Consider the following 13,100-nt stretch of genomic DNA (forward strand, 5'->3'; position numbering starts at 1 on the left):
CAGGGAGAGACCAGAAATGGCCCCAGCCGGAGTCAGTTTACATGCCATCCAGGCTCAGAGAAGAGACCTGCTGGCCACCCGCGGGACTCCCCAACTCCGCACACTGCGTGGGAGTGCCCCTGTGACTGGCCTCTCTGCCTGTGGCTGTGCCAAGGCCACCCGTTGATGATGCAGACCCGCCTGCCTGGAGAGTCCACACCCCCTCCTTGTTGGTGGCCGTGGTCAGGCCTGCAACAAGGTGACCTTGGCTCTCTGCCCTCAGCGGAAACTGCCCTGTGCCAGGAGCACCCTGGGGAGCAGCTTCCCAAGACCCCGGGTCCTAGGGCCCTGGTGTCTGCAGTTCAATCTGAGTGTACCACAAGGAGTATGGAGGTGGCCTCAAACCCACAGCTCAGGGCCCTCACAGGCCACTGACAGCAGATGCTGGCTGCAAGTGGCCCTAGCAGGCCACCTACACTTCCATTCAGGTGACCACAGATTCAGGGGCTCCCCCCACAAGCCTCAGCTTTGATGATGATTCTCTAGAGTGGCTGGCAGAGCTCAGGAGAGCGCCATGGTGACGATCACGGCTGACCACCAGGGACATCGCAGCCAGATGGAAGAGATGCACAGGCAGGGACCTAAAGCTGGTGTCACCGCCCTGCGCACAGGCACCTCAACATGTGCACAGCCCAGGAGGACCCCCAGATCCCCAAATGGGTGGCGTGTCCTTAATAGGCATGATTTGAAAAGTCGCTAACCAAGTGGCTACTCAGCCTCAGCCCCTCTGACTCCCCTGGGAGACTGGGGAGGGGCTTGATCCAGGGCTGATCTCTGGACACCAGCCCCCAACCTGTACTCTCCAGGCCTTCAAGTTAGCAAAACTCAGGTGTGGTCAGGGGGGCCTGTTGGGAGCTGCGAAGGACCCTCCTCCCTCAGCAAGCCCGGCAGTCATAGGAGCTCTGGGCCAGGGGCCTGGGGGACGGACCGTGCACGTGGACCGAGTGTATCCCCTCACACACGACACTCATGCTCTGTGGGATCTTGGATACCAAGCTCTGCCAATGGGAGCCTCAGGGGCAGGTGCACTGCAGCCCATCACACTGACACCCTCTGGACCTGTCACAGTTCTGGCAGAGCTCCCGGGGGATGGTAACTACAGGAGTGACCTTGCACTCTGGGACATTCCAACGGTGAAAACTGCGGTTTTCCCTCATCTGTGGTGTGGTGCTACACTGCAGGATGCTAAGCAGGACCCTGGAAGTCAGCAGGGCCCCTGATCTAGCCCAGCCCCCTCCTGGGGCCCTCAGTCTGTGAATCAGAGATCCCTGTGTGAGCCTTCTTGCCTTGGGTGTCCCAGGATCATGACAGGAAGGCGCCCAGTTCTGTGTCAGCAGCTGTTTGGGGTCAGGAGTAGAGTGGGGGCTGGACACACTGGGAGGGAAGACCCTGACCCTGGGAAAGACTTCTGAGAGGGGAACAAACAAGCACAAGTACCTCCGGTGGTGGAGTGAACAAGCACTTGGTGCTGGTACTGAGAACTCCCGGGTTAGCAGAGTGGCTGGGTCAGGGCCATGTGCCTGGGGTGGCCTGGAGAAAACAGGAGGAGCTGTGGAGGCCAGACCCGCAGACTGCTGGTCTTCTCACCGGTGATGTGTTCTCTCTGACCAGCGGTTCTGATGGAGAAAGGGACTCTGCAACAGAGCCCAGCGGACAGTGGACGTGTCCTCCTGCTCCGGGAGAAGAGCTAGACACCCACACGTGCCAGGAGGAGCTTCAATCTGTGGAGTGCACTGTGCGAATCAGAACCAGGCCACTTGCTGGGCCTGGGCAGTGTCACAGGGGTGACCGTCAAGCTGCCAGTGCCTCTCCAGGGCCCTTCATTGTTCCCTCTATCTCAGGAAGCCCGAACCCGAGCCTCTGGCTTGGCTGAGCAGCCCTCCAGCTAAAGGAAGAGCGCACCTTCCTGAGGCCAGGTCTGCACTTCCCCTGCCAGGTGCAGGGCCTTGCTATGTGGGGCGAGGGGCAGCCAGAGCCCGCTTCTCCTGCTGTGGCCAGGTGTGTGGAAATGACAGCCTCATTCGTGTTGGCATGAGGTACCCTGCCTGTTCCCCACGCCGCCATCTGCCACCAGGAGCAGAGTTTTGTCACTCTATATTGTCACTCACACTCTCCACTGTGAGTCTCTCCTGGGCTTTGCTGATGTGAGGCTTGGCCCAGCCAGGTGCTGAGGCACAGGGGGACAGGCAGGTGTGGCTCCATCACTGGCCTTCTTTCCTGCTGTCCATCTGGAAGAGCCCTGGCTGCAGAAGGCTGCCCTCATCCTGAGGAGCATGCTCCAGGGTGGCCCTTGGACAAGTAAGAGCACAGGAGGTCCCAGTAGGGTGGCTGACAGCCCACCAGAACTGGGGAGGCATTTGGGATGAGCAGGGCCCCCATCGACGGCTCCAGCCAGAGACACAGCTGCCCGTTACTGCCCAACTGAGGGTGCTCTCGGCCTTCATCTTGGCAACGGAAGCTCAGGCCAAGAATCTGACCTGTGTGGCTCTAAAGTCTGGCCTGGCTGTCAGCAGGCTGCAGTCTGCCTGTCCACCCAGAGCTGCCCTCAGACGGTCACTGTAGCTGCTGGTGGGCAGGAAAATATCTCATACTTGAGGATGAGTGGGCAGGGGATAGGGGAAGGGACAGGTCCCTGGAAGTGGAGCTCCAGGACACCAGGGAGTCCCTGGAGTACTGTCCGGTGGCAGGTGGCAGGACGGCTGGCAGGAGCTCTGACTAGCCTCTTGCATCTCGGGGAATCTTGTTTGTATTCGTCCATGGTAGGGGATGCCCTCTCGAAGGCTCTCCATGCCAGTCAAGTGCCAGCTGGCTCAGCAGGCCGGGGGGGGGTCCAGGCAGCCCCCTCAGGTCAGATCCCGGGAGGAGGCTGGCAGCAGAGCTTCCCATTCAATCTCCCACCTCCTGAGGAGGCCTTGGCTCCTGAAGGGTCCACGTGAGCAGGGCTGGTGTGGCTCAGAGAGGACCATCCTCCGCTCAGAGCTGTCCAGGAACAATTGCAGTCCCAGGAGGGAAGAAGACTTGGAACCCACGGGAGTGAACATGCAGTGTTTCTCGTTCTGGGCTGACATCGTGGTGGCTTCAGAGGACACCAGGTCAGCCGGGCGCTAAGCCCAGGCGTGTTTGTGGGAAGGAAAGCGCTTTTGAGGGAAATGCCACCCAGTTCCTCTTCTGTTTTCATCCAGCCTGTGGAACCCACCCTAGAAGGGGATGAGGTTGTAAAACTGACTGACAAGTGGTGAGGGGAGAAGGGGCATTTGTCCTCCTTCTCCGATGGGGGCTCTGTCTGTGCCAGAGAGCCACCTGAGGAGGCTATGGAGAGCCACCTATGGAGGGCCACAGCAAGCGGTCTGCGCTTAGTCATTCCTCCTGTGTGGGACTCCCTCTGACACCCCAGCTGCAGGAGAGATGGCCAGATGCACAGGCTCCCTGGACATATTATGTAATGCTGAGCCCTGAGAAACGCACATCAGTGCCTGTCGGTGGATCACGATGGAGTGGGAGCCATCTACTCACTCTCCCCTTGCTGCCTGTGCCAGTTAACCATTAGAAATGGTTTCAGAGTCCAGAATAACTTCCTCAGCCAGCTCTGCAATTCAGAAAGGCATTTAGCCTAACACTGTTGGATGGTTCCCAGGGAGAGGCAGGAAGTGCAGGGTGTCCCCCCACTTCTGTGCAGAGCGGCCAAGAGACCCTGAGGAGAAGGCTGAGATTCTGGAGTGGAATTTGAATGACTTTTTCGGATCTGCTCTGTCTTTAGGTATGTCCATAGCAGAATAGCACTGTTTCAATCTCTTAGGAGATTTCTATTTCTCTCCCCCTGCTCCTCCTCCTCCTCCTCCTCTTTATAATTTGGCATTTGCTCCCCATGGTAATTTTGAAGGAATTAGACCACTCTTTCATTGGAGGTCATTAAAATGTTTTTCTTGGTGGTGTTGATGTCACAGGGAGGTTGCAGAGGTAATTGTTAAACAAGGGTAAAATCCATGAGCTTTGGGCTTAAATGACAATAAATGTCAGCAAGGATGATTAAATAGCACCTTAAAAATTATCTTAAAAATTATGGATGTACAAATAATTAGCTGGCCTCATAAAACTGAAGCTATATATTGAGCTTTGGTTTTAGCATCATAGCCTTTTCTGAAAAATTCAAATTGTAGTGCTCAGTTAGCCTGATCTATTAATAGCACAGCATAGAGTATTTTTTAAAGTGAAGAGGGCCAGTGCGCTCCCAGGACCAGCAACCCCCCCCCCCCCCCCCCCCCCGCGGCCGTGGGGAAGGTGGTGTCTGAGAAGTTGCCTCTCCTGGCAGAACCGATTCAGGTTTCTGGCCTAAGAAGCGGAGGCAGCTGGACTTCTCGAGGCTGGTAGCAAAGCCGACAGGTGCGTTCCCAGGTGTCATGGCCCAGAGGCCCCTGGCTGATTCACACTTCTGCCAGGGAGAAGTAAGCAGGTCACAGACACTGATGATGTGAGAGGCCAGCTTTGGTGGATCACTGCAGACATCAGGCCGGTGACAATCCTCTGACAGCTGAGCCATGTTGAAATCCCAGGCACATCCTTGCCATGTGAAGAGCAGGGCTTTAATTCTGACCTTCCGAGACTTGATATTTCAACACCTGTTATTGATATCTTTCAAATAATTTATAACTACTAATTTAATGGGTATGAGATGTTAAAAATGGTTCTCTGCATTTTAAAAAGCACAAGCATTGAATCATTTCACTTGAAAAGGGCTGGCATGAAAGTCTGCACTTGGGTGCAGTTGGAGGAAGGCGTCTGACAAAGCAAGGTCCTTAGGAGTCATTGTCAGTAAGAGAGGTGGTGGCCGGGCTGCCACTAAGCACGTCATTTCTCACAGTCACTTGATGTGCCACCAGGCTTACAAAGCTTGGCAACAACACACTCTGCTCTGAGTACATACCACTGAAGGGAAACCAAATGTCACTTTGTCCCCTTTGCATAATTGAGTCTTTCCGTATGTCAGGAAGGGACAGCTGAGGTGTTATTTGCTGGGGAGGGGAGTCTGCTGCTGAATTAAATGTCAGAGTGCTCAGTTACGGCAGACTGAGGCAGAAACGTGCCGAAGCCCGTCACCTGGACCAAAACTGACTCCCTGAAGGCTTTGGTTCCCTGCAGACCTTGAGGACAGGCTCCAGAGGGTTCTGCGTCCACTCTCTGCAGGACTAGGTGGACAGCTGGCCAGGGCTCCACAGCATCTGCTGATCGCAGACCTGTAGTCTTTACTGCTCTAGACTTGACAAAGAAAATGGCTAAGGATGGATAACTACCGCCTGCCAGGACTTCTGCAGGGAAGCTGAACAGGAAGACCCCAGGAGCAGGGCCTGTGAGCCACAGTGGTGCGTCTGAGCAGGGGCAGGATGCACTCCCACTCTCTGCCAGGCTTCTTTCCTCCCCCGTCTGCATGGAAAACTTGATGCATGTGCTTAGCCTCAGAAGGAAGAAGCGGAGGAAAGAGGGCAACAGGAAAGGGGCCAAGCCATTGCTTTTGGGAGTTGAGGCCCTGGACCTCCTGGACTTCAGCCTCAAGGGCCCTGCGCATCCCAAGCCTCTGCCACCAACTGGAGCACCTTCACTCTGTGGTGTCTTTCACCTGACAACCTTCACGTCCTGGAGTGGGAGATGTGCACGCGCACACACACACACACACACACACACACACACACACACACACACGCAGCAGGTCTTGCGCGTAGAGTTGCTGCCAATCAGGGAACAGCCCATTTCCATGTTGGTCTTTATCCTTGTCCAGCGTCAGACCCGCCAGACACTTGTGCACTCTTCCTGAATCATGGTGGTGGAAGCCATGGCCAGAGAACACACTTACTCTGTCCTTCTTGAATCTTAATGTCCTTGCTCTCTCTTGGCCTGGGAAGTGGATGCGGGGGCAGGGGGAACCCTCATCCCTGCCCAGGTCAGCCCCTGCCAGAGATGAGACCCAGTGTGCACCAGGCTCTGTCCAGTATACAGAATACTCCTGGGACAGGGCACACAGCGGTACAATCCATAGCAAGGGCCTCTGCTGGGCTTCCATGTGGGAGGCGTGGAGGCCAGAGGCCATCCACTGAAGCACCAAATTTAAAACCAAGACTGATCTGGGATTGGGGAGAACTTGGACGAATAAATATGAATCCCTGAGGCCAGGCACCAGTTCCCCAGTGGGCTGAGGCGAGGTTTGGGAGAGAAACAGCGATGGATGTCCACCCTTAGAACTTACAGACGTGGAGTTTGCTGTTGAAGGGTGATCCTGGTAAGTCTTCTCTGCAACAAAGTGACGTCTCCAATTTCATCTGATACAATTCAGATCCTCTTATATTCAGCGGCTCAGTGTGGGTATCCTGTACCAGACTTAAATAACGGACGCACTAATTACATCCTCCGGGATATGGGGACAGTTAAAGAGAAGAGGGATGTGGCGGCCAGCCAGGAGTTATGCAGCATGATTAAAGAAGGGGAGCTCTCCATGTTACTTAAAATGGGCATAAAATGATACATAAAATTAATTTTGCATGTTACAGCTGGCTCCGTCTAGTTGAAACCAACCGTAACAAGCGGAGGGGCAGATTTCTCTCGGGAACCACATTTATTTACCTGCCACCAGCTCTGTGATTCAATTCCACACACTTTCCCCAGCACAGGAGCTGATTCTTGTAGCTGAATATTTTTTTTAATACTGTTTAGTTGTACGTGGACATAATATCTTTTTTATTTATCTTTATGTGGTGCTGGGGATCGAACCCAGGGCCTCACACATGCCAGGCGAGCGCTCTACCGCTGCGCCACAACTCCAGCCCTTGTATCTGGATATTAATGTGCATGGTGTTAATTGCTGCCATTTCCCCCTCCTGGACCACACTCCCCCATTAGTCCCTAATTAGCTCCACTCCTTATGGCATTAGAAGCTCAAGTTCGCTGGTGCAAGTAGGGTGTTGGTGATGCTTCCTGCACGGTCGTGTTCCAGGATTCCAGGGCATTAGATGGTCTGTGGGCATCTCTGCTCCGGACACCAGGAGCCAGCACCAGTGCATCCACTGAAGCACCAAATTTAAAACCAAGACTGATCTGGAATCGGGGAGAATTTGGACAAATAAATATGAATCCCTGAATGTGAAGCCCCTGTCTTGAGTTAGCTGTGAGAAGGCAAAATAGCTCAGGACTCGATGAGGAAATGACTGGAGCCCATTAGAAGGGCCTGAGGATTCACGTTCTCAGGGACACCACACCTCTGACCCCTCGGGAGGCATGCCAGGTGGAGGCCAGCAGCCCCAGCAGGGAGCCCGAGGGCCTGGCTCCCTTGGGTTGCTCTGGTCTGGGGACTGGTTTCCCGTGGAAATGGGAGGATCCCAGGTGCCGCCCCAGGGCCCAGCCTGATTTGGGCAGCCCTGCCCTTCCCTCCCTCCTCTAGAGGAGGCCAGGTGCCCAGCACCTCCCCATGCAGCCGTACCCTGGGGAAGCTTCCATGTGGCTGACCCTCCACTGTGGCTTCCCAAACCACCAGTCCGCCTGCCCAGATCCTCTGCCTTGACCACAGCCTGGGGTCCAGGTGGCAGGACATCTGTGAGTGGCTGTTGGGGCCCCCAGTTGAAACCCCCCATGGTTAGCGTCCACCACAGGGTCCCGTGCATTCCTGGCCTGCTCATGGAGGTCTTCACTTACCTGCTTCTCAGCCCCTCGTCCCTTGTCCTCGTCCTCTCCTCTAACCAGAGCCTGCTCAGAACCCAGGAGGCCCTCACCTTCAGGAGAGCCAGCAGGTACTACAGAACACCTGGGGAGCCCATCTGCCCCACACTGGGAAAGCCTGCGGAGCCCTTGGAGGCTGGGGTAGCTGGCACCCACCTTGCCCTCTGCCTGGAGGCTGACTCTCCAAGGCCTCCAGCTTCTTAGTAGTTGGGACAGAAATGCCCTGTCCACGGTGGCACTGATTAAATGACCCGATGCATTCTCCAAGCACCAGGTCTTAATGAACCGCTGCGCCTCAGTGAGCGCTTCTCATTACCTCCTGGGTCCCGCAAAGGCTGTGCCATGCTGGGAGGCCTCGGGTTTCTCTCCGAAAACCCGGAGTGCGGGTGTTTTAGGAAGGTGAGGTTTGTGAGTGCCTCCCAACTAGTCTACTGGGAAGCTTCCCGAGAACACCCAGTTCTTCCCTACCTGTGGGGCTGGTCCTGAGCAGGGCTCCTGGATGCAGCGCCCATGCCTGAAAGTTAAGGGGGACGTCAGCCAGAGAGGAGGACAGGAGGCCGGGCGGGGGCTCTGAGGACAGGGGGTCTTGGTCGGAGCCCAGCCATGCTTCAGACTGTGACTTGCACCAGAGAGACTTGGCCACACTTTTACCCCGACCCAGACAGTCGGGGCCTGCAGGCCTCCCAAGGGCACAGCCCGTGCTCACGTGATCAGAGTGGGCGTCCTGCCAGTGAGATGGGTTGGCAGGGAGGGGCCCCAACGATGGCTGTGACCAGGTCCTGGTTCCAAGTTGGAAGAATAAGAGGAAAGGAGTCCAGGAGTTAGGACTGAGGTTGGAGACTGAGGGTGGAAGGAAGCCTTCTTCTGGGAATGAGGACTTGGAGGCCGGCAGCCAGGGACCTGTGCTCTAAGGTGTTCAGACAGAGAAGCAAAGCCCACCCTGGACTCCCAGCCAGGGCTCGAGAGGAGGGAACAGTCTGTTATCTCCTTGCTAAGGCCCTGGGGCCTTACCTTGGGGTGTGGTGCCCAGGTCACAGGTGCTGGTGGGACCTCAGGGCAGGATGACCTTCTGACCTGATGGCCATGCCAGTCAGTCTGTCTGCTGTGGCTAGACCACAGGAAGCAGTCCTTCTTCTAGGGAGACATTATGAGTGGACAGATGGTTATAGAGAACAAGGGAGACTTTCCTACCCAAGCCAAGTCTGTCAAAGGTCCTGAAGGAGAGAGAACTCGAGCAACACTGTTGCAAATGGACTGTCAGCTCCCGGGGCTCCTCTCAGAGCTGTTTCCCATCACAGCCCAAATGGGAGGGCGTTTGAAGCCAGTGTGGGGGACTGGAGCTGGAGCTGGCCTGACTCTCAGCAGGCTCCCTCCCCTGCACAGTAGTCCCCAAGGGTGCAGTCCAGTGGGGGGGTCTAATGGGGTCCTGGCAAGCTATGCACATGGCCAGCCCTCCCCAGCCCTGCGTCCAGGGGAAGGAGCATGGCTCCTGTGAGGGGTTTGTGCTCCCTGCTGGCCATGGTCTAGGGAGTCCATGCAGCAGATGAACCCCGCATGATGTTCAGCACTGCGTCACCACCTCCAGCTCTGCACTCAGCAAAGCCCTCAGTGCCAGCTGGTCCCCCTGTGGAGGCCTGCAGCCTCCCTCCAGGCCCCACGGGGCTCCACTTCTCCTGACCGTCTCCCAGGGCAGAGACCTGCCTGGCCTGCGAACAGGAAAGGGACCTGACCCCTTGGGTAGGGGTCCTGGTTCAGTTCATGGATCTTGTCTTCATCTTCTAGCCCCCGGCACAGGTCTGGTCAGTGGGAGGCGGGTCCTGGCCTGGAGCACCAGGCTCTTCGGCCCTAGTTCCATCTCCCCTAATGAGGTGGACCTCCCCCTCACCAACAGGGAAGAGGGAGTGAGGTCCTCTCAGGGTCCCCAGGAGGTCGAGGACATGCTGGCTAGGAAGGGGAGCTGCAGTCTTCTTTGGGTGTCATGAGCTGGCCTACCATGGCCAGTGTTTCTGGGTGCACTGCTCAGGGCCTGGGTGCTGCATGTTCGGGCTGGGCCTCTGGGGACAGAGCCACACGTTGGTCTGCGCGCCTGGGCTCCTCCAGTTCTGGAGGCCAGAAGCCACTAGCATTGGCTGATGAGAGTGTGTGCTTGGTTTCTGCTGCTGGAGGGTGGGTGTGGCCTTGGGCCTGTCTCCATGGACAGGCAGTGCTTAGCTGGGAGGGCTAGGGAAGCCCACTCCAGACCCATCCATCTCTGGCTCAGGCCCGAGGCACCCAGAGCACCCAGTGCCTGCACTGGAGGGTCCTTGTTAGGACAGGGAAGGGAGGGCCTGGAAGATGGTGCCCGGCTGCCCAGGGTGGGCTCCTCCAGCTGCCTTTCCAGCTTCCAGTGGGCATCTGGGTTCCTGGGCTCTGGCCTCTCACTCCACCTTCAAGGCGGGTCGCTGGCTTCTTCCTGTCTCTCTGCCTCTGTGTGTGGTAGGTGCCACCTCTGCTTCTGTCCTCAAGCCTCCCCTCCTGTGTCACTCTTGCAAGGACAGCTGTGATTACATTTGGGCCCACCTGGATCATCCAGAACTCTTCCCACTCACGATCTCACCACATCTGCAGAGCCCCTTTGCTGAGTCGGTGATTCATGCCTGGGTTCTGGGGAAAGCCCCTTCCTAAAGATCACGGCACCACCAGGTGATGCACAGCGGAGTCTGGGTTCCGACCTCTATGAGTCCTGCAAATGTGGCCAGTTGAGGCCAGCTAGGGTGGCCCTGGCCATGAGCTGCTCCCAACTGCTCTAGGGGTGCTGCAGAGTGAGCTCCGTACTTGTTGGTCTGCACACCTGGACCAACAAGTAAGGAGATGTGGACATCTTTGGGACCATCGTTCTGTCCACCACACCCTGGAACCCTGCTTGGTCAGGATGGGAGTCCAGTAGATTTTCTCAGGGTTATTTCTTGGAGGTGCCCAGAGGTCATCACATGTGGGCTGGGTCCCCGAGCCCTCTGTGCAGCCCACGAGCATGGCTAGCCAACAAGGGTGAGCATGGGAGGTTTTCTCAGTGCAGGACAGAGAGACCCATGCTGGCACCGACCCAGGCCGGCTGCAGACACTGTGTGAGGCTGCAGGGTGAGGTGTGAGCGGGAAGCTGGGGCCTGGGCAGTGTCGGCGCTCCCCTTTGGTCAGGGGTCCTTTCTTGAGGGAACTTTAGCCAGATGGTTGCACATGTGGCTGACCCCTGCCCATCGCCCCAGCAGCTGAGAGGTGGACAGAAAATCACAGCACCAGGCCACTCAGAGGCTAAGGAAGCCGGGGCCCAGGGACACCTGGTCCAAGAGAACCTCACAGAGGCCCAGACGAGAAACAGGACTGGGCCAGTAAGGAGCTCACTCTGCAGCACCCCTAGAGCAGTTGGGGGCAGCTCATGGCCAGGGCCACCCTAGCTGGCCTCAACTGGCCGCATTTGCAGGACTCATAGAGGTCGGAACCCAGACTCCGCTGTGCATCACCTGGTGGTGCCGTGATCTTTGGGAAGGGGCTTTTCTCCTCTCTCTCTCCTCTTCTTAAATTCTTCATCTTTTCTGATAACTCTCCGCGAGTCAGGGGTTTGATGACTGCAGATGATGCCTTTCAGATTATTGAGATTTCCACACCCGAAAATCCCATTTCAGGGGAGTCTTTGTTCTCCTGAAGGTGAGCAGGAGCCGGGCTCAGACACTGGTGGAGTGGCCCTCGGGAGAGTGAGCTGCGACTTGGGGGCTCCTCCATGGCCCTGGGGTGCCAAACCAGGGGGGTTTAGGGAAGCCATCTCCAGGTTACTCCCTCCCCCGAGAGGTGCCCCAGAGCACCCAGTCTGAGCGGGAATGAGATTAAACAGAGCCCCACCTGGGGTGGCCTCGGGAGCTGCTTGCCTGCCCTGAGCTTTGGGGACCCTGGCTGGGAGGAGAGCAGGCCTGGGGACATTCACCTGCTAGTGAGACTGTTCATGCTTCACATGAATGACCTCACCCCCTGTGGCTTCCGGTCATGACGGGCACTAGGAGTCAGGGCACACGCTAGTGGCTTTGGTCTTCGTGTCTTGAGAGTGACTGAGGTGAGTCTCGGCTCCACAGGTGCGTGGTCTGGACGGGCGATGACCGGGTCTTCTTCTTCAACCCCACGATGCAGCTGTCCGTCTGGGAGAAGCCCGTGGACCTGAAGGACCGCGGGGACCTCAAGAGGATCATCGAGGACCCCCCCCACAAGCGCAAGCTGGAGGCCTCAGCAAGTAACTAAGGGGTGCTGCGTCTCTGCGTGCCGGAGCCGTGTGTCAGGGGCGTGCGGTGGCAGTGTGCTTTTCCTGGTTAGCTGGGGACTGGTTACGAGGGGTCACGTTCCCGGCATGGGGCGCAGTTGTTGACATTTTCAGGGCAGAAACTTGTCCCTTCTAGGTGCTCGGCTCCGGCTTCTCTGTGCACTGGGTGTGGTGAGTGGGGGGAGGCCACCCACTGCACCCACATTCCTGTCTAATGTTCTGTTCCAGAGGCCTGCTGAGCGTCACTGCAGACAGTGCCCTTCGTCTGCCGCGGGCTCCCTGAGTCTGGCGCTCAGTCCCTACAGGGCGGCAAGGGCAGCCCATGTCAGGAGGGGCCAGGACCCTCTTCCCTTAGAGACTGGGCTGCTGGGCGGGAGGCGGCTGATTGTGAGGAGGCCCTTGTAAATCTTGTCTCACCAAGACTCAGAGAAGAACGCTCAGCATTTTCAGAAGGCTGCTTTCCGGTTAGAGCTGATACATTTTTTATGAACTGCCGTGCTGGGGAAGCCCTGCTTGCTGAGCGCGTGGCTTAAATTAGCAGCGCTCCACCAGAGAGGTGCCTGAGAGGAGCTCCCTGCCACCCCGAGGCGGGCATGCATGGCTGAAAGGCCAGGCCAGTGGACATGGGGTCTTGATCCCCTGAAAGAGGGTCTTTGATTAATTCTGGGAGTTATTTTATGGGGTTTGTAATGCTATTTTTCATTTCACATTATATGGGGCTAACACAGCGTGACACCAGCCTGCACCTGTCAAATCCAGAGGCCTTTAGAAAATGGTGTTACTAAAGTTTTCTTTACCAGTGCCAAGAGGTGTGGACATGTGCTCTTGCCAGGTAGTATTATCCTTCTAAGATTTGAGAGACGACAGGTTTACTATGTATTTCACTTAAGATGCTGAGAACATCCTCCAGACAGCTTGAGTCAAAGATGTCCTAGGTACACGTTTAACTGTAAGATACGTAAAAATGGCCCTGGGTTCAGGGACGATAGCAACAGATTTGGTGATTCTCTTTCCTCCTTTGATCAAGTGGCATCCAGTATTAAAAGAGATGTTTTGTGTCCTGAAAGAGGCTCAAAAACCA

At 56.6% G+C, this 13,100-nt stretch overlaps 1 protein-coding gene across 6 annotated transcripts in view; it reads left to right on the forward strand.

Moving 5' to 3' along the window:
• The window catches only part of Tcerg1l (transcription elongation regulator 1 like), a 167,936-nt gene that overhangs the window by 113,189 nt on the left and 41,647 nt on the right, over nt 1-13,100 (forward strand). For 5 of the 6 annotated variants that reach the window (XM_078024099.1, XM_021723391.3, XM_078024084.1 and 2 more), the window contains one exon: nt 11,838-11,992. The exons of the other annotated variant lie outside the window; for it this stretch is intronic. In XM_078024099.1, coding sequence (XP_077880225.1) covers nt 11,838-11,992 — 155 coding nt within the window. The remainder of the gene's footprint in view (nt 1-11,837; nt 11,993-13,100) is intronic. 6 annotated transcript variants of the gene reach the window in all.

This window comes from Ictidomys tridecemlineatus, chromosome 1 (assembly GCF_052094955.1).
Source record: "Ictidomys tridecemlineatus isolate mIctTri1 chromosome 1, mIctTri1.hap1, whole genome shotgun sequence".
NCBI lineage: Eukaryota > Metazoa > Chordata > Mammalia > Rodentia > Sciuridae > Ictidomys > Ictidomys tridecemlineatus.